At 38.9% G+C, this 21,637-nt stretch overlaps 1 protein-coding gene across 6 annotated transcripts in view; it reads left to right on the forward strand.

Annotated features, from left to right (window-relative positions):
• Cyp4c3 (Cytochrome P450 4c3) overlaps positions 1–21,637 on the forward strand; it is a 156,185-nt gene that overhangs the window by 67,364 nt on the left and 67,184 nt on the right. For 4 of the 6 annotated variants that reach the window (XM_081727012.1, XM_081727017.1, XM_081727005.1 and 1 more), the window contains one exon: positions 17,432–17,522. In XM_081727012.1, the coding sequence (XP_081583138.1) occupies positions 17,432–17,522 (91 nt within the window). Of the gene's footprint in view, positions 1–15,628; positions 15,745–17,431; positions 17,523–21,637 lie in introns of all 6 variants that reach the window. The other 2 variants (XM_081727010.1, XM_081727021.1) reach the window with 1 other exon arrangement.

Consider the following 21,637-nt stretch of genomic DNA (forward strand, 5'->3'; position numbering starts at 1 on the left):
TCACGTTTCATATAACCTTGATGCTAAAATGTAACGTTAAATTTCACACACAAAAAAATGGAAACTCAGTTGTTTTTCTAAGTTGGTATATATTCTTATAATAATAAACATAGGTGAAGATATTTTATTTCCTTTAATCCAATTCTACATCTAGAATAAACTGATGCCAATATTTTGTAAACTAAATGTGGTCTAAAAATGCTTTTAGTTTTCCCTGTAGATAGTGGTAAGATATGGTGATCCATTTCTTCAGTCTTCTGTCTAACTGTGGGTCCATAGGATTTATTAAGTTGGCGAATCCAAACACCATGGACGGGAAGCAATAAAATGTGAACTAAAAAAAAAAAATGCATTGACCAAGGAAATCAAGAACTTCTGTGAAATTTTAAAACAAAATTTTGAAACATTTTACGCTTAGTCAATTTTCAAGAACTGGTTCGTATGAAAATGCTTGAGTAAACAAGTACTCTTATCAAACTTTGTGTTGTGGAAAGGCATGGAGATATAATTTACGTTGGTTGCACTCATCCTGTTAAGAATTGACTACGTAGTAGAGTAGATTTTTGTTGAAAGTTGCGAATGGAGAGGTTCGTGTCCGTAGAGAATGTGTGTCTTTAAGATTACTCATTATTTACTTCCCATACTTCAGTTCCTTAATTCAATTTTGTAGTTCCATGAGATTAGAATGTGTTTCCAAGTCAACACATTTCGTTATTTGTTGATTACATTTACTTGTCTAGTATCAGATTATTGTTCTTTGTAGCCTTAGAGTTTTGTCTTTATCTAATACTGTTCTTTGGGATATACTTCACTTTTGCATTTCTGGGGGGAACTAACTTGTTATTCATCCATGTCTTTGCGTTGTGTTTTCTTGTATTCTGTCTTATTCCGCTTTCTATACGAATAGTGTTGCTCTTCAATAGGTGTGACCATCTTGTCTCAACTTTTAAGACATGTTGTTTCCATTGCTTCTATTTTTTTCTAGTTTTGTTCAGATTGATGTGTGCTGGTTGTCTAGTCCACAATAGGAAAGAAGGTATTACCAAGTTATGGGTAGGAATGCACCCTTGGATAGCAATAACTAAACCACAACTCTTAGAGGTAAGCATAAGCCTGGAGTCTTGCCGCCTTATGCAGAGTCGTTTTGACGTACGACTAGTGTCATACTAAAGACTTGACTACTACAGTAAACATATGTTAGTTGAACTCTTTAGTATGGCACTAATTACACGTCAGAACGTCTCTGCATAAGGTCCATGATGTTTCAGGCTAAACGTTTAAGACTTGAAAACTGGGCTTTAATCTCATACTTTCATATCACATCAACCCATTTCAGTACATTTCTTTACTGTAAGTGATTCTGTGTACAGTACTCTTTACATTATCTTTCACAGCACTTGGTTGACTAATTTTATGAGACGTGTTTCGTAGAAAAACTCTCCCTGGCTATTGAAATATTTGTCTAATTGTGTGACTAGGCTCTGGATTACTCCTTTTTCTATCTTTTTTTTTTTTTTTACCATTGTAATACGACGGCTCTTATCTCATTATCCCTAAGGAACACGTAAAACTTATGCCCTCTCTTTTAGATTCCGAAAATGTGAAAGTCGCAATAAGGAGACCAGTCCTGGCTATAGAGTGGATGGTTCAACACTCTCCTTAAGTAATACCAAGTCATTCATTTTATGAGTAACATGCGGGCATGCAAGAATATTCCCCTGGCTTCAAGATAATATAGTTTGCACAAAAACAAAACCAATTTTTTCGCTATAGTCTATGGATGCCATTATTCAATGGAAAAGAGAGTAGTTTTCCTTATGCTTCATGTTGACAATGGCAAGTGGCTAGCCATTTGTAATGGTAGCAATATTTGACCCACAGATAGTCAACAGGTAGCCGCTAATATTCTTTTCAAAGTTTTATTGCTGGTAAGAAAAGTGCATAACGTTTGTTTTCGATTGCATCTCGAACGTGCTGTAGAATGTCACACTGACGATCTGTGTTGAAGTTACTTTTTCTTAATACTGTATGTTTGAAACTTGAATTATCTCTGATCTGCTGACAAAGGGTATTCGGTTGTGTGTTGGGATATTTTCCCGCTGATTCAATGTGATGACACCAGATTTCATCTACAGTAATGATCCACATCAAAAAGTTTTCTCCCATCAACTGGTAATGAGTTAAGTGGTCAAGCGAACATCCCGATAGCCAACTAAGTGCACGATTGTAGTTTGTATTTATTCTTGAGCATTCAGTGATTGGGCGTACACTTTCTGATATCCAAATTTCTTTACGATCATCATCATCATAGGTATTCTGCCTTTATTGGCAGGTCACTTGCCGCAGCTGAAAAGCTTCCATGCTCCACGGTCCTCCGCTAACTTCTTCGTCTTCGCGTATGATCTTTACGATCAGTCAACACTAATCTCGTCCTTCGTCAACATCTCCTTTATCCATCTAAGCACTTCCGCGAGTTGACAGCGTTTTATTCTTAGAAGTTGGAGCTATCGCCGATCGTTTTCGATTGCGACATTCATAATTCCACAGATATTTCTAGAAAGAAACAAAACACATACAAACGATTACTACTGCAAATTATTACCTAGTCTTAATGCAACATAAAAACATTTCAGGAATTGCTTCCTTGATAATTGTACTATATTCTAGAAACGCGTTTCACTTTAATGTGACTTGTAGACTAAGTATATATTAGTGCATGAATGAAAAGTGTTACTTTACTAATTTCTGATTCAAAATTTTAATATCTGAAGGTTTTTTCTCTTTTCAATAATGACATTTGTTTTTAATTGTCCTGAGGCCAAAAACCACAGACAAAGCAACAATGAGATCGGTTTTCAACTATTCTGAGACCAGAACAGTAGAAAAAGCCACAACATTGAACATGAAGTATAATCATCCTATACTATAACGTAATCTCTGCTGACACATTAAAGAAATTGGTAGAAATGGTTTCCACCGACGTAAGAACACATTATATATATATATATATATGTCTTCTGTTCAGATTCTGACGAACTCGTTGAAAGATGCCTGGCATTTCACGTATTTTTCCTGTAGCTGCCACAATTCTTTTTACTAGAACTTCCAAAGTGTGAACTGAAGTCTCATAAACAAGCTCCTTCCTGGAACATTAAATGAAAAAAAAAAAAAAAAAAAGAATTAGAGATGACAAGTCTGATCAGCGAACAGGCCAAGCCAGTGAACAGCCGCGACCAACCTATCTATCTCCAAATATGTTGTGAAGATACGAACTTCTGCAGTAAAGTGTGTAGCTGCATCATCATGCTGAAACCCCATTTGTCTACGTACTACAAATGTAACATCTTCTAAAAGTCCAGGGAGCACTTCTTTCAGAAATATAAGGTAATGTTGCTCGTTAACACTTGGAGGTAAAACATATGGACCTATCAGCTGGTCTTCTACAATTCCAGTTCAAGGGAGCTCCTGGAATGCTCAGCGTAGGAATTTTCAATTGTCAACGTGGGTGCTTCTTCTGTTGAAGTATCCTGCTTGTGTGAAGAGAGCTTCATCACCAAATAAGAGGAAGTTTGTGATCTGCGGATCTTCAGCTACTCAGTCAAGAAACCATTGACAGAATTGTTCGAGTGCAGCGAAATTTTGTGATTCCATCTTCTGAACTTTCAGGAGGTGATAAGGATGAATGTACTCATCGTGAAGAACGCGCTATATCCTCATATGGCCAACATTAAGGGCATGTGCAGTAGCTAAAGTGCTTGTGGAAGGATTGTCTTCAACACGTTGCAGCACTTGTTTCTCCAATCTGACGGTGCAAACTCTTCTGGGAACTCCACGCTCTTGGTTAGTACCACACAAACGGCCTGTTTCATGCAAACGAAGTTCAAGCCTTGCAAATATGATGTGTGCAGGTTGTGGCCTATTCGGGAAACTCTCTTAATACAGTCTCCTTTCCTCTCTCCCATTTTGCCTGGCTTCTATATATATGAGAGGCATATCAGAGTACTCATTATGGATGGGTCATTCTAAACTCGCATGCGTTTTTTCCTGCAAACTGACTCATTTGTATAACATCTACTGATATGAAGCTCTGATTCAGAGGCACTGTTAGAAGTGAAGTGTGTCACAAGCGTACCTTCGTTTGCATTATTACGTGCTTTAGAGAGAGCTCAAACTGCTAGGTGGCACTTGATGTAACTAAACTGCGAAATAGTGAACCAGAGGAGAGACACTGATCTCGACAACGTCCTTTAAATGGACGAACCAATGCTGCTTGTGCAGATTTCATTCGCTTCTTTCCCCATTCTTCGTTCACATAGGCGAGTGCAAATTGGGCTCGAAGGACTGAAAGCCTTCCAGATCGTGTCTATTCTCGTCATAGTCACTATAAATTAGAATCATTACTCTTCTCCCGCCTCTTCTTTGTCTTCTTAGTTTTCTGCTTATTATTAGTTTTATTATTATTATTATTATTATTATTATTATTATTATTATTATTATTATTATTATTATTATTATTATTATTATTATTATTATTATTGTAATTGTAATTATGATTCACATCAAACATCTCTCAGTGTCACCTTTCAATTACATGCAATAATAATTGAAAACCAACTGCATTGTTCGCAATTCAACAAAGGAAAACACCTGGAGAGCTACAATGTTTCTCGTTGTTGTCTGCCATTTTTCGAAAGTGACATCACATCCACAAATGAATGTACATAGCAAACGCACACATGAATTTTTCCTTGATATTCAAATAGTTTATTGCTCGTTTGTTTTCTTTTTTGTGCTACTTTTATGAAGCCCAACATGTAATGTTGAAATTAACCAGTACCTGTTTCGAAACTCATGATAAAGTGCAAACCGGTGATATCGTTTTATTCCTAATAGTTGGCATCATAGAATTATTATCTTCCGATATTTTGATCAACAGTACCAAAGGACATCAAACACGTAATAACCTGACAGGATAATATTTTTTACAATATAACGCTATTCGCGGTTTGCAACACTGTCACCTCCGTGTCACTGACGTTTAATGCACTCGTTGCACTAATTGTCCACAGAGCATCTTGCTGCAATATATTATCACTATTGCGCCCTACTTTTGAACTTTATTTACCATTTTCGAAAGTGAGTAATGCGTCGCAATGGGCAAACCTGTATCTCGAAAACGAAGCGGCACTCGCGCAAATGGTATTGAGAAAATTTAATCTGTTTGGTCCAACGAATCTACCTATAAGCTGTGTAATATGATGTCTGGGACACTCTATATATACTAAAAGTACAAAGTAAACTAACACTTTTTAAAATGTTGTATTCCGCCACTGGTTTCAAAAATTTAATAAGATTTTAATGTTAGAAGTATTCATTAAAAAAGTGAAAATGCGTTTTAAAATCCAACCAGCAGAATTAATTAATGTTGTTACGTATGTTTGCATAATGTTTGCATTATGTTTGCATATTATATATGCATTTATTCACGTAAAATATATATTGTATTTAGGGTTCCCAACTCTGAAATATAAAATTCCCGACACTTGCTTATGATCCTCAAAACAGATCAAGAATAATTGCATTTTAAAAGTTAAATATGTAATTGAGCCTGGCAAAAATAGCGATCAGTTGGCAACCCTAAATTTGCATTTAATTCACGTTGTGGCAAGCATAAAGTTAGCAGTATTTTAAATGGAATAAAAAAGTAAAAATTATCTATGGATGTTTTTTTTATTGCTTTAGTAAAAAAAAATAGCAATTTGTAATGTGACGAACAAAGTAGTTAAATTTTATGTGTGGTTTACTGTATTATATAGTATCTTAAGCATACTTACATAGCACACTGCATAAACAAAAATATAATCTACTAACACAAGAAACAATATTGAGAGCTCCCTTTTGGTTAAACGGTTAGTGTCTTGCCTTTCTGTAGAGACGGGCTTCAATTCCCGCTAAATGTAAAACCAGCCTCACAGGCTCAGTTTTGAAAAGAAAAATAAACTCTAAATTTAAAAAAAAACTGAGTAATGGAGTGAATATTGACAAGCCTATCATTATTATCATTATTTTTGTAAAATTTAAATCATGTAAAATTTAAATCGTATATACTAGTGGTGGGCACAAAAACCGGTTTTTCGGTTTTCACCGAAACCGGTTTCGGTTTTCTTCAAAACCGGTTCGGTTTTTCACCGAAACCGGTTATAGGTTTTCTCCAAAACCGGTTCGGTTTTTTACCTGGTCCGGTTTCGGATTTCTTCAAAACCGATTCCGGCTTTTTCCAAAATTTGTTCTATTTCTGACCAGAATGGTGTTTCGTTGTTCTCCGGAAACCGAATCCATTTCCACAGAAATGGTTGTATGTGTTTTCGAAAAGTTTTCACCGAAACCAGTTTCGGGGAAAAACCGAACCGGTTTTGGAGAAAACCGAAATGTCGGTTTTTCGGGTTTTGGTTTTTATAGAAACCGGTTTTCGGTTTTTATAAAAACCGGTTTTGCCCATCCCTAGTATATACTACTGCTGGCTCTTGAGGGAAGTCACATCGATAAAAATAAAATCCTATCGCTACAAACTAACTTAATATATTGATTCTTATACAAGTATTAATACGTTAACTAAGTTTTCTTTCCTCAATATGAAAACTGTGACAGCGTTCACATTGCCGTTCGCTTTTCAATTCACCTTGTATGGTTCTCAGCACAATAAGTATATGGTATAACACAGTGGTTCTCGAACTTTCCGATAACGCGGACCCCCTGTGCATTTGGAAAGTGATCCGCAGACCCCCTTGCAATGCAATCTGAAATTTCACATGATATTAAAAACTATACTGATTAGAATTACCATTGACAAGAGAAAGATCAAGAAAAATATTGCAATAAGTAATTTATTCTAACGATAAATGATTGATTCCTAGTGAAGGAAATTTCAATTGAAAATACAGTAACTTTCAAGACTGAAAATCAATGTACTTTTTTTTTTTTAAAAAAAAGAAAGGAAATTCACTTGATAAACAATATTCTCAAATGTGCGGTCACTAATATGAGGAATGCAATTCTTTCTGTTTTTCCATAATTGAACTAAAATCCGGAATATGTTTTGTCATAAATAATCTTAGGTCCAATTCCACATTAAGACGATTTCGCTTTGTATTCAGGCTTTAATACTGCAAAGAGCAGAAAAGGTCTGTTCACATAAGTAAGTGGTAGGGAAAGGCATCAATTGTTGCAATGCCTTTTTAGACAACTCTTCATACACACAGGACAGAAATTTAGTAAAGGAGATAAAATTTTAATTTACAAACGTAAGTGTAATTTTTAATCAGTGGTGCCCACCCACCCTCATGTCCATGACGCACCCCCCCTCAATTGTCTATCCGTAGGTATTCTTCCATGAAAAAAAAAACTTTTCGATTAATTTTTACACTCCCTCAAACATATTTATATAGATTTTTACCCCCCCCCAAATATTTCAATGACGCAGTTTGCGTCTTAGCCCCCCCTTGTGGGCACCCCTGAAATTTTAATTGCTTTCCTTTTAGTAAATAAAAAGAATACTTCTTGCATAACAGCTGTGAGTTCCATTTTATTATAACAAATTTCAATTTTTAGGCGTTGCGGACCCCCTGACTACGTCCCACGGACATCCAAGAGTCCGCGTACCCCACTTTGAGAATCACTGGTATAACACATAACAAAGCACCTCGCCATTATCCTCGCATTTCAACTACGTATTTGACTTTTTCGTCAGTCACTTTGCCACTGTGAAGTTCAGTCTGACTCATTCAGTATCTACCAAGTTGGTAGTACCAACCAGTGTTGGGCAAAATCAATTGAAATCAATTGCAATTGATCAATCAATTGAAAGTAATTGCTCTGAAAATCAATTGCAATTGATTTCAATTGCAATTGATTTCAATTTGTAATTGACAATTAATTTCAATTGCAATTGAATTCAATCATAAAATTTGCAATTAAATTTTCGTCAATTGTTAATTGTTAATTGGTCACCAGGCAATTGAAACTTTTAATTGTTAATTGTCAATTGCAAAGGGTGCAATTGAAACATTTAATTGTTAATTGCAATTGACAATTGAAACTTGTAATTGTTAATTGTAATTGTTAATTGCAATTGAAATCAGCAATTAAAACTGAAGATAAGAAGATGTGTGTGTATTGTGTTGTCCACTTGTTACTGTTTTACATATTTCAAATAAGGTACTTATAAGAAATGCTGGATACCTACCATCCCTTCCCCTCCCTGGGAAGAAAGCCAGGAAACTAAGTATTTTTTAAAATATATTATGTTTATGGTTCTATCCCCCTCGAAAGAACTCTATATGCCCGTCATGCATACAATAGGAATGGGCACCAGCGAGTTTTATATTGACTCGAAGCAGACATCTTTGAGCTCGACTTGAGATCTCGGCTCGAAAAATTTCCCCCAACTCGACTCGAATTCGGATCGAGTTTCCAGTCGAGTCGAGCCAATTCGAGCTAAATCCTTTGTGTAGTTCCAAGTACTACTATCTTCAAGTATCCTACATAGACAATATAATAATCAATGATACTACTACTACTACTATAATTAATTATGATTATAACACCGTGTACCTGTATAAACATGGAATATAGGCGCTTTGTATCGGAATACTAAAAATTAGTTGACTGTCGATCTCGGTCGTCAAGAAATCTTCAGGAGGCAAGGACATCGGTCACGAGATTCTTGGTTTGAGTTCAGGAGGAGCAAGTATTCGGGCTCGAGCCAAAAATTGTTAGAAGTTATGGGACTCCAGCCAAACATGTTCAAAACTGCTCGACCCGGGTTTAGGATTGTCAACAGCTCAAGCGGCTCGCTCACAGCTTATTCACTTATCGAGCCGAACCGAGAAGTGAGCCGAGCCAACAGCTCATCCAACCGAGCCAGCTCCAGCCGATGGCTCACATGAGCCGAGCCGAATTGAGCTGATTGCTTACCCCAACCGAGCCCGTTCGAGCCATCGGCTCAGTTGAGCTGACTCGAACCCAGCCTATGGACTCGTTTCAACGGAGCTGGTTCGAGCCATTGGCTCCAATCGAGCCGAGCCGATGACTCGTCTTTACCGAGCCGGTTCAAGCCATTGGCTCAATTGAGCCCAGTCGATGGGTAATCCCAACCAAGCCAGCTCAAGCTGTACGCTCAGTTGAACCAAGCCGAGTCGGTTGACATCACTATTCCGGTTGGGCTTCTACTTTGGCTAAAAAATTGGACCGTGCAGTTCTCAGCCTTGATGGTAAGAACTACAAAAATGATAAGAAATCTTTAGTTTTACGTCTCACGATTATGCCGGATAGGCTAAAGGAGACGGTGATGATAGAAAATGAATGAAATGAAGAAAGTGGGAGGAAACGGGAGAACCCCGAGAAAATCCACGATCACGGTGTTTGTCCACCACAAAGTACAAACTGCGCGAGCTGGGATCGAATCAGGGACCTCAAGCACCGGAGGTGAACGCTCTACCACTGACCCACCGCGCCAACTGGTAAGAACTACAGTATATACTTATATTGGTGCTCACGGCGCCATTAACTTGTTCCGCCACCAACGAATTCCAAGGTACTTTGTTTTGCATCTTTTGTGAGTGTTTTGTGTCGCTTTATGCGCCTATTCCCACATTTTGTGCATCACCGGAAGTGGGTCAAAAGGGGCCTACAAATATGGCGGAACAAGTTATTGCTCTTCCGCCACCAATGAATTTCGAGATTGTTTCCTTCACATCGTTTTGTGCGTCTACTTCCGTTTTGTACGTCGTGGGAAGTGGGTTAAAATGAGACCCCAAGGTGGGACGAAAACGATCAAGAGTTCCGCCACTATTAAACCTCGAGGTCGTTAATTTCACATCACGTACCCTTTTGTGCGCGTATTTCGACGTTTTGTGCGTCACTGGAAGACGGTCAAAATGGGCCTCGAAGGTGGGACGAAAATGACCCACTGCTCCACCACTACCGAATTTCGATATCCTTCCTTTCGCATCGACTACTGAATTTTCGTGCTGTTTCGTGCCCCCATTTCCATGTTTCGTTCGTCACCGGAAGTGGGTCAAAATGGGCTTCCAAGATGGGACGAAAATGACCGAGAGTTCCGCCACTATTAAATCTCGAGGTCGTTAATTTCACATCGCGTACCCTTTTGTGCGCGTATTTCGACGTTTTGTGCGTCACTGGAAGACGGTCAAAATGGGCCTCGAAGGTGGGACGAAAATGACCCACTGCTCCGCCACTACCGAATTTCGATATCCTTCCTTTCGCATCGACTACTGAATTTTCGTGCTGTTTCGTGCCCCCATTTCCATGTTTCGTTCGTCACCGGAAGTGGGTCAAAATGGGCTTCCAAGATGGGACGAAAATGACCGAGAGTTCCGCCACTATTAAATCTCGAGGTCGTTAATTTCACATCGCGTACCCTTTTGTACGTCTATTTCGACGTTTTGTGCGTCACTGGAAGACGGTCAAAATGGGCCTCAAAGGTGGGACGAAAATGACCCACTGCTCCGCCACTACCGAATTTCGAGGTTCTTCCTTTCGCATCAACTAGTGAATGTTTCGTGCCGTTTCGTGTCCTTATTTCCACGTTTAGTGCGTCACCGGAAGTGGGTCAAAATGGGCTTCCAAGATGGGACGAAAATTACCGAGAGTTCTGCTACTATCGAATTTCGAGGTCGTTAATTTCACATCGCGTACCCTTTTGTGCGCGTATTTCGACGTTTTGTGCGTCACTGGAAGACGGTCAAAATGGGCCTCGAAGGTGGGACGAAAATGACCCACTGCTCCACCACTACCGAATTTCGATATCCTTCCTTTCGCATCGACTACTGAATTTTCGTGCTGTTTCGTGCCCCCATTTCCATGTTTCGTTCGTCACCGGAAGTGGGTCAAAATGGGCTTCCAAGATGGGACGAAAATGACCGAGAGTTCCGCCACTATTAAATCTCGAGGTCGTTAATTTCACATCGCGTACCCTTTTGTACGTCTATTTCGACGTTTTGTGCGTCACTGGAAGACGGTCAAAATGGACCTCAAAGGTGGGACGAAAATGACCCACTGCTCCGCCACTACCGAATTTCGAGGTTCTTCCTTTTGCATCAATTAGTGAACGTTTCGTGCCGTTTCGTGCCCTTATTTCCACGTTTAGTGCGTCACCGGAAGTGGATCAAAATGGGCTTCCAAGATGGGACGAAAATGACCGAGAGTTCCGCCACTATTAAATCTCGAGGTCGTTAATTTCACATCCCGTACCCTTTTGTACGTCTATTTCGACGTTTTGTGCGTCACTGGAAGACGGTCAAAATGGGCCTCGAAGGTGGGACGAAAATGACCCACTGCTCCACCACTACCGAATTTCGATATCCTTCCTTTCGCATCGACTACTGAATTTTCGTGCTGTTTCGTGCCCCCATTTCCACGTTTCGTGCGTCACCAGAAATGGGTCAAAATGGGCTTCCAAGGTAGGACGAAAATGACACACTGTTCCGCCACTATCGAATTTCGATGTCGTTAATTTCACATCGCGTACCCTTTTGTGCGCGTATTTCGACGTTTTGTGCGTCACTGGAAGACGGTCAAAATGGGCCTCGAAGATGGGACGAAAATGACCCACTGCTCCGCCACTATACCTACCGAATTTCGTGGTCCTTCCTTTCGCGTCGAGTAGTGAATGTTTCGTGCCGTTTCGTGCTCTTATTTTCACGTTTTGCGCGTCACCAGAAGTGTGTGAAAATGGACGTCCAAAGTGTGACCAAAATGACCCATTGTTCCGACACTATCGAATTTCTAGGTCGCTTCTTTCGCATCGTTTAGTGATTATTTTTTAAAAAGTTTTCTGTGCCTACTTCCTCGTCTTGTGCGTCACCGGAAGTGAGTTAAACGGGCCTTTAAAGTGGGAGTTAAATGGCTCACTATTCCGCCACTATCGAATTTCGGGGTTGGTTCTTTCGCATCGTTTAGTGTGTATTTTGTACCGTTCTGTTCGCCTACTTCCACGTATTGAGCATCACCAGAAATGCGTCAAAATGGTCCATTAATGTGTGAGAAAATAGAGCCATTGTTCCGCCACTATCGAATTTGGGGGGTCGTTTCTTTCGCATCGTATTTTGCCTGCTTTGTACCGTTTTGTGCTCCTATTTCCACTTTAGAGCTTCTATTTCCACTTTAGTGCGACAACAAAAATGGGTCAAAATGGCCTACAAGTATAGCGGAATAACTTAATGCTGTTCCGTCATCATCAAATGAGGTCGTTTCCTTCACACTTTTTATCCATGATTTGTGTCGCTTTGTGCATCAGTGGAAGAGGGTCAAAATGGACCTTGAAAGTGGAATGAATATGTCTTTCTCTGCCATATTTGTAGGTCACCTTTGACCCACTTTCGTTGGCCTACAAAACGTGAAAGTATGCGCAGAAACGGTATAAATATGCACTAAACAATGCGAAAAAAGCGACCTTGAAATTCGATACTGGTGGGAGAGTGGATCAGTTTTCTTCCCACATTGAATGCCCATTTTGACCCACTACCATTGATTCACAAAACGTGGAAATAGGCTTACAAAACGGTAGAAAACACGCACAAAACGATGTGAAGGAAACGACCTCGAAATCGTTCCTGACGGAACAGCATTAACTTGTTCCGCCATATTTGTAGGATAACATTGACCCATTTCCGGTGACGCAGAAAACGAGGAAATAGGCGCACAAAACGACACAAAAATGGAAATTTAGCTTAATTACATGGAAATTTTAAGTTTGTAAGCTTAATTATACGGAAAATTTTATACATTTTTCCTTTACGTTGGTCTACTTTACGTTGATTTCGGACTTTTAAATTGTATTCATTTTTCCACTGAAAAATATGTATAATTCAACAAGTTGATTTGATTTTGAGTTGCTTTTGGGGTTTAACGTCCCGGTCAGCAGCGAGGCTATATGAGACATGGACCTACTGATTAACGTGGAATCCGAACCACATGAGCTCCCGCCGGGAATCGAAACCGGGTTTCCCACGCCAAAGGCGCGTACGCTAACCGCTTAGCCACGGAGGAGCTCTATGATTCAACAAGGAAATATTTATTAGTTATAATTATAATAATTATCTATATAATTGAATTCATTGTAATTTGGTCCATAACAAACACTTTACCATTTCGTACTAGCTGTTATGCCCGTTCTTCGCACGGATCAGATAAAATATCAATGTAAACAAACTGAACAACGGGAGAACAATTAAGAAACATTTCTAACATTGGATATATTTTGTGTGAATATATATCCAACAACGTACATGTGTTTTCATTGGGAAGGCCGATGGGGCTGAACTTGAACGTAAACACTATCGGGGGTGTCACTATACGTCTGAGCAACCCCGATAAATATGGATTCGACACAAATTCTACTACTTTTACATGTCCCGGTGAACGCCCCCTCAGACCCCCTTGGTTCGTATTGTGAAACAATCTCCTCTGGCCCCCACCAACCCCCAACTAATACCACGAAAACTATGAATGTGACACTAACATCTGCCATTTTCTACTACTTTTTACATATGCCGGTAAAAATCCCTATAATCCTCTGGTTCCAATTTTGAAAAAAAAAAAACAATGCCTCTGGTCCGCAGCCGATGGGGGCTGTATTTGGAAGTCAACGCCTGTGGAAGTATCACCATTGATCTCAGCGACAGCGAAAACTATGGATTTGACACTAATATCGGTCATTTTGGATTACTTGTACGTTTCGGTACCCCCCCCCCTTCATTGACCCATGGCCCGTAGCAGAATACGGTGAATTTGGAAGTTAATGCGATCGGAGTTTCACAATTGATCTCAGCGACCGCGAAAACTATGAAATCGACACTGATATCGGTCATTTTCTACTACTTTTACATGTCCCGGTAAACGCCCCCTGAGACTCCCTGGTTCGAATTTTTTCGAAAAAGCTTTGCCTTGGTGTGGGACCTGGACCAAGGTATCTTTGACCAAAATTTGGTAACTCTCGGTCGACTTGCCTGGTCCCCAGGCCGGTCCCGGTAAACGTCTCCTGGAGACCCCATAGTAAGGAATTAAAAAAAAAAAAAAAAAACCTCTTCGTCTTGGTCTGGGGCCTAGACCAAGCTACCCGTGACCTAATTTTGAAAAGTTTCGGTCCACTCGTCTCGTCCACAGGCCGCACAAAGATAGACACACAGACACACGAACAAACTATTTTATTTATATTAGAAAGGTCAGATCCGCCGTTATTGTATTAGTGCGATGCTTGAGCGATTGATCGTAGAAATTCAAACTCCGATGAGTGATAATTTTATAGGCTTGTTTTATTACAAGTTTAAACTCTTTAGTCAGTAGAGAAGAGGGCGTGAATCATGGGTCAGAGTTGATGACAATGGGTTTTGGCGGGTCTGTGGGTCACAGTGGGTAAGAGTGATTTATGGTGGGTGGTGGGTCAGAGTGGGTCACGGTGGGTCGTGGGTCACGACGGGTGGTGAGTCAATTGGTCGTGGCTAAAGTTTTCATTGCCCCACGCCCTCTCTGAACTACAGTGTTGAAAATTAATCAGTGAAAATCAATTGCAATTGATCAATCAATTGAAAGTAATTGCTGTGGAAATCAATTGCAATTGAATCAATTGCCAATTAATTTCAATTGCAATTGAATTACAGAATTCAATTGCAATTACTTTCCAGTGCAATTACTTTCAATCAATTGATCAATTGCAATTGATTCTCCTTTTTTAATGGCCAACTGCAATTAACAATTAACCATTACTTATTTCAATTGTTAATTGCAATTAACAATTAAATTTACAGATTAATTGTTAATTGTTAATTCAATTGAAATTTGCCCAACACTGGTACCAACATTTTACAATAAAAATATAGTAAAACTAGGAACTGGTTTCACTTGTGAATGAACACCATCTACGGAAGTTGAACGATATATTTCCACCAAAGTTCTCTCAGGCAGTGGCGGATCTAGAAGGTAAAAACTGGGGGACAGCCTGGCCTGGACAGACTATGATAGGTATATCATGAGTTTACTATAAACTTTCAAATATATATAGATAATAGCTTAAATTATTTTTGTTACTCAAAAAACTGGAGGGGGGCTAGGCTTCCCCGGCCCTGGCCTAGATCCGCCACTGCTCTCAGGCAAAATATTATAAACATCACGATGTCAATTTTGCGGAAAGATGATTGAAAGCCTACTTCTTAAGACAAAAAGAAGTATAACTGGTTAGTGATTGCTCTACAAAGTAAAGAGGTGAATGACGAGTTGAAATTTCCCAACAATGTTCCTAGCCTTAGATCTGGCTCTAAAATTTTAATTTTTACCGTTAATTTTTCCGTCAAGAGCTGTCAACTGTAATTGTACTATTTGTGTTGTTTCTTGCAAACATTTTTATTGAGTTTAATATATTTTGTGTAGTTAATATACTACTGTAAATAAATATTATGATTAATATTGAGAAAAGCTACTAGCTTCAATTCAACCATAAAACAGTAAGCAATAAATATTGCGTTGAAACAAAAACTATGTTGAACATAAATTTGAATTTCGTCCAAATGCCATATTTTCTAGTAAACTTACTATTATTATTTCTGTGTTATAGTGATGTTTCAATCTTTCAACACTGGCAGTCTCGTCTTCGCACCAAAGAAGGGAATTTTTAGGGGTTGGTTTGCTCATTACCCCTATATTTTCGTGTCTAAACCACATAGTGTTGAGGTAGGACCAATGTGGACTATATAATGGAATTAGTGGTGGAGGGTAGCCAACTAACTAGGTCATGGAATTTAATTAATATCAGTTTCAGTTAACAGCGATGTCACGAAGTACAGATTTACTATTATAATTTTGAACTTCCTATTACACCTTTTCGTTTATTATAATACAGGGTTAGCCTAAAAGAAATAGACAAATTTAGTGGTCCCCCAAATGAAGAGTTTTAATGACATAACTTACATGAGTTGTAGGGTACATCTGGAAGTTTTCGTGGTACAACTACAGATGTTCTATGTGTGATCCTTTGGTTACACGGGAAACATCTAGTCTGTAGTCCAATTCTTGCCAAACACGCATCAAAGTCTAACTGTCCATCAACGCAACAGCATCTCTGATTCGTTCTTTCAGTTGCGTCAGACTCTGAGGGAGGGGGGAACATACACTTTATCTTTTATGAAACCCCACAGAAAGTAATCATACGGTTTGAGGTTTGGACTTCGTTGAGGCCATTGAGTCATAGCCACATTCACATCAGTTGAACGGCCAATCCACCGCCTAGGAAGAACTTCGTCAAGGTCACCCCTTACATCGGAATGCCAGTGTGGTGGGGCTCCATCCAACACAAATATGAAATTTTCACTATCTTCTTCAAGTTGTAGCATCAACCAAAGTTGCAACATGTCCAGGTACGTTCTTGCAGTAACGGTTTCTTCTTGGAAAAAGAACGGTCCATACACATTTTTGGGCGATAGAGCACAAAACACATTAACTTTTGGGAAGTCCCTAATCTGTTCCACAATCTCATGAGGGGTTTCACTTCCCAATATACGCACCACTAATGTGAAAGATTGATTCGTCCCCAAATGTAAGCACCTGAAAGAAGTCTCCTTTTTCTTCCCAAAGATTTTGTATGAACACACAAAACTCTAAACGTTGCTGTTTGTCACTTTCACTGAGACTTTGCACTAATCGCAATCGATATGGATAGAACTTGAGACATTTGCGTAGAATGTTCGAGACAGTCTTTTGAGGGATATCAATTTCCTTTCCTGTACATGTCGTTGATGTCCTCGGGCTGCACGCGCTCAACTGTTTCATTTGAGGTCTTCCGTGGATTTCTTCTTACACAGACAACCTGTTTTTCTTTCTTTTTTTTTTTTCAAATTTATGCACCCAGTCATAAATGGACTGCCGTGTGGGTGGTTGTTTCCCATACTTTGTCCTCAAATGACGTTGCACTACAGTAACTGAATTTGCCTTGGCATATTCCAGAACACAGAAAGCATTCTCAACTTGGCTCGCTATGTTCCTCCAACCCACGTCAAGGTCAAGTTGAAGGGCAAGGCTGCTTACGTCACACACCCGTTACTGAAACAAAAGAAAAGCTGTCAGCTCCAAAACTTCAAGTATGTGCTCATGTACCACAGGTGAAATCTTTTTGCTCAAAAAAATTCATAACATTTTATACATAGCACAACTTGTCTATTTCTTTTGGCCTAACCCTGTATTCTTTAATATAATTTGAGTCCCTTTGTAGAAATTCAATTTTAACCCACAGAAGTACTACCTGGATAATCTGAATAATTGAAAACACAGGCTGTTTTATATTTTTGTTTTTCTTATTCAAAAATGCTTTTTCAGCTTCGAATTTCGAGGAAAATATTAAGAATATAAATGTTTTCTTTTTCAGCCAATATTAAACAGTACAAAACTTATTGACAAAAGCAAGGATTACACATACTTGCATCCTTGGCTGGGAACTGGACTGCTTACAAGCTCAGGTTAGTCACCAATATTATTTGTTTTTCTCCTAATTAGTTGATAATTAAGTTACATACTTACAAATTGTTTTTTATTATTATTTTACCATGACTTTTATGCATTCTAATATTGTGGCGGGAAACCAGTGAGAAACCAGTTTAGCTGCATGCCCGAAACAGTCATACAAGGATATTTCCAGAAGTTTGCGGCCTGACTCTGAAATATTGCATCACTTGTAATAAGTCATTAATTAGTTCATGTCATATAATGCATCTATGGAAGAAATAATGTATCAGTTCCAACTGTCTAGCTGCGTCAGTTCGTTGGAGAAAGTTACTTGAATCAGTCGCTGTGCGTCAAGCTTTCATAGTTCATGCTAAATCTGCAGTGTGTTGGGAATGCTGAATCTTATCGAAGCCCCAGTGATTCACTGAAGACTTGACAACTACAGCCATGTGGACTGGAATATTGCCATGCAGTAAGCCATTCATTAGTTCATGACGTATAATGCATCTATGAAAGAAAGAATGTATCAGTTCCAACTGTCTAGCTGCGTCAGTTCGTTGGAGGAAGTTATTTGAATCAGTCGCTGTGCATCAAGCTTTCATAGTTCATGCTAAATCTGCACTGTGATGAGAATGCTGAGTCTCCTCGAAGCCCGAGTGTTTCACTGAAGACTTGACAACTACAGCCATGTGAACTGAAATATTGCCATAAGAAAGAATGTATCAGTTCCAACTATCTAGCTGCGTCAGCGTCAGTTCGTTGGAGCAAGTTATTTGAATCAGTCGCTGTGCGTCAAGCTTGCATAGTTTCATGCTAAATCTGCACCGTGATGTGAATACTGAATCTCCTCGAAGCCCGAGTGTTTCACTGAAGACTTGAGAACTACAGCCTTGTGGACTGAATATTGTTATGCAATAAGCCACTCATTAGTACATGACGTATAATTCATCTGTAGAAGAAATAATGTATCAGTTTCAACTGTCTAGCTGCGTCAGTTCGTTGGAAGAATTATTTGAATCAATCGGTGTACGTCAAGCTTGCATAGTTTCATGCTAAACATGCACTGTGATTTAGATGCTGAATCTCCTTGAAGCCCCAGTGTACACTGCAGACTTGGCAACAACAGCTGTATGGACTGGAGAATTGCTATACAGTACACGAACTCAAAGTACAGCAACTAATTGAAATGACTTTCACTGACGAACTGACGCAGCTAAACAGTTGAAATTAATACATTATTTTTTTCCATAGATAGCACTATATACCATTAACTTCTTATTACTAGTGCCACAATATTTAAGTGTTAAAATAGAAACTTCTGGAAGTGCCCTGGTATAGAAGTGTTGTCAAATTCCATTTGTGTTCCCTGTAGTCTCATCTATTGATAAGATTTTTTTAAAAGAGACACAGGGAAATCATTATTCCTCCTAGCAGAACAATTGGTAGGCTCTACATAGGCTAATACACGACATGGGACCTTATTCAGTATGAACTTTCGCAAATATTGCGGAGCGTAACGCAACGCAAAACTTACAAAAATAAATTATAACTGCTATGTCTGTTATCACAAACTAAAACGTACATTTTGCTTTGCGTTGACGCAAATCTTTACGGAATAGAGCCCATGGTTGGAAATTGATAATTGCACTTACCCTAACGTAGTTTAAAGAGTATGATTTCCTACCACCAGTTTGTTGTCATTCATTAACAGTTTCGACTATGAATTTCCAATAGCAGCTTTACGTATTTCGTAGGAGCTATTGAATTGGCAATTGAGTTGGTTGGCCATGTGACCACTTAAAACATAGAGCCAACGTTGGTAGTTGGCTAGCCTACTATTTCCCATTGAAGTGACTACTAAACATCAGAAATTAGAATTTCTAGAATGATCGAGAGCATCACCTCCAGGATGTCCTGAAGCACATTTGTTTATTTATATTACCCAGTAGTCGAAATGGAAAATGACAAGTGCCGATATATTTTTGTACTTCAATATGCAACTATAACTTCCAATAAAATACCGAATTCTAGTATGAAGGTAGACAACCCAAATTTTCCCACTCGTATAATAATAATAATAATAATAATAATAATAATAATAATAATAATAATAATAATAATAATAATATCATAGAGCATTGGCTTCGCATTCGGGAGGTCTTTCGATCGAATCTCACGCCGGCCATCTTCACCGGAATTTTTCAATATATATCCTCAGCAATACCATGTAAATACCTCAATGGTAACATGAAAATATATACTGGTCGACTCCTTTTTCACATGACCTCTAATTTTCATGCATCTATCTACGGTAATCTAGCCTTTTAGAAACAGGAAAAACTTGCTCATTTTCTCTTTTAATAATCCACCGAAAGTGTTTAAGAACACCAAAATAGGGGACACGATAGCTTAGTGATGGAGAGCTTACCTGTAGTGCGTGGGGTCCCTGGTTTGACCCTCGGCCAAGCATGTTTGTATTGGACAACATCCTGCCCGCTCTATCTCCCTTAGCCTAAAGGACATAAATGTGGGACATTAAACTAAAAACAAGACCAACATAAAACATTCCGCTCACCTCCGGTGCTTGGGGTCCCTGGTTCGATCCCAGCTAGCGCCGTGTGGACTTTGTGGTGGACAAACACCGTGCTCGTGGGTTTTCTCGGGGTTCTCCCGTTTCCTCCCACTTTCTTCATTCCACGATTTCACTCATCTCTCATCATCACCGTCTCCTTTAGCCTTACCGGCATAATCGTGGGACGTAAAACTTACAGATTTCATTTCATTTCAAAACATTCCGCTTGAATACAACAATGAAATATAATATATTTCCATTATTTCATTTTTGGGCTCTATTCGTAGCAAGTTAAACTCCCTTTAACCAATGATCAACGCAAAAGGGAGAAAAATTTACGAAATTATGGAGTCACTGTGTATCGAGAAATAAATTTGCAGCTACTCCTTTTTCTTCCATTTTACTTGAATTCGGTGAAAATATGGTAACTGTTGTTTCATGGAATTTTAAATCCATATGAGTAAAATTAGTATAACAGTATAGAATTTTTACTACTAAAAGTGTCCGTTCACCTCTAGTGCGTGAGGTCTCTGGTTCGATCCCCGCTCGCGCCAAGTGAACTTTGTGGTGGACAAACACCATGTGCGTGGGCTTTCTCGGAGTTCTCCCGTTTCCTCCCACTTTCTTCATTCCACCATTTCATTCATTTCTCATCATCACCGTCTCCTTTAGCCTAACCGGCATAACCGTGGGACGTAAAACTTAACGATTCATTAATTCATTCTAAAAATGCCGGTATGAAAATTAATGGAATAAATAAATGATGGTACCGGTATGTCATACCTACGGACACAAGCACTGATATTACCTTGTAGTGTCCTTTGAAATTTTTAAACCTATAGATAAAATATGCTGAAATTTTGTACGATGCAAATACCTACAGAAAGGAATTATTTAACGTATCCTATAATCGCACCAGATTAATAGCCGTCGTACCATCAATAATCGTACCGTCAACTCTTACAAAGATGTATTTAAAAATAATACTACGTAAGCTAACTATATATTTCAAATTTACATGTTAAACGAATACTTCCTGTGCCACATTAAGAGTCTTCATCCCGGCGAAATTAAAATACCGCTAATTTTACATTAATTATGTGATATCTTCAAATAGATAAAAGATAATCGAAATGTGGAACGAGAGCGCCCTAGACAATATCATTTTACATGAGAAACTGTTATCACGACTCACTTATCTGCTTTCGATTTTGAGCCATTTTGAAAATCGTCATTTATTTTCGCGTTTCTAAACAGCTGAAAACATAAAGCCACTAGGTGACTTGTGATAACGGTACCTCACGCAAAATAATATTGTCTAGAGCGCTCTTGTTCCATATTTGGATTATCTTTTATCTATTTGAAGATATCACATAATTAATGTAAAATTAGCGGTATTTTAATTTCGCCGGGATAAAGACTCTTAATTGTTCGGTGTTACAAACTAAAGACGCTTCAGTGTTGCAAACATCCTAATTTTGGAGGCCTCTACAACAGGAGTGACAAGTGAGACAAACGGGGGAATAGATTGCTAAAGTTCCTTAGTGTCTAATACTA

This window comes from Thermobia domestica, chromosome 1 (genome assembly GCF_964235325.1).
Source record: "Thermobia domestica chromosome 1, izTheDome1.hap1.1, whole genome shotgun sequence".
Taxonomy (NCBI): Eukaryota; Metazoa; Arthropoda; class Insecta; order Zygentoma; family Lepismatidae; genus Thermobia; species Thermobia domestica.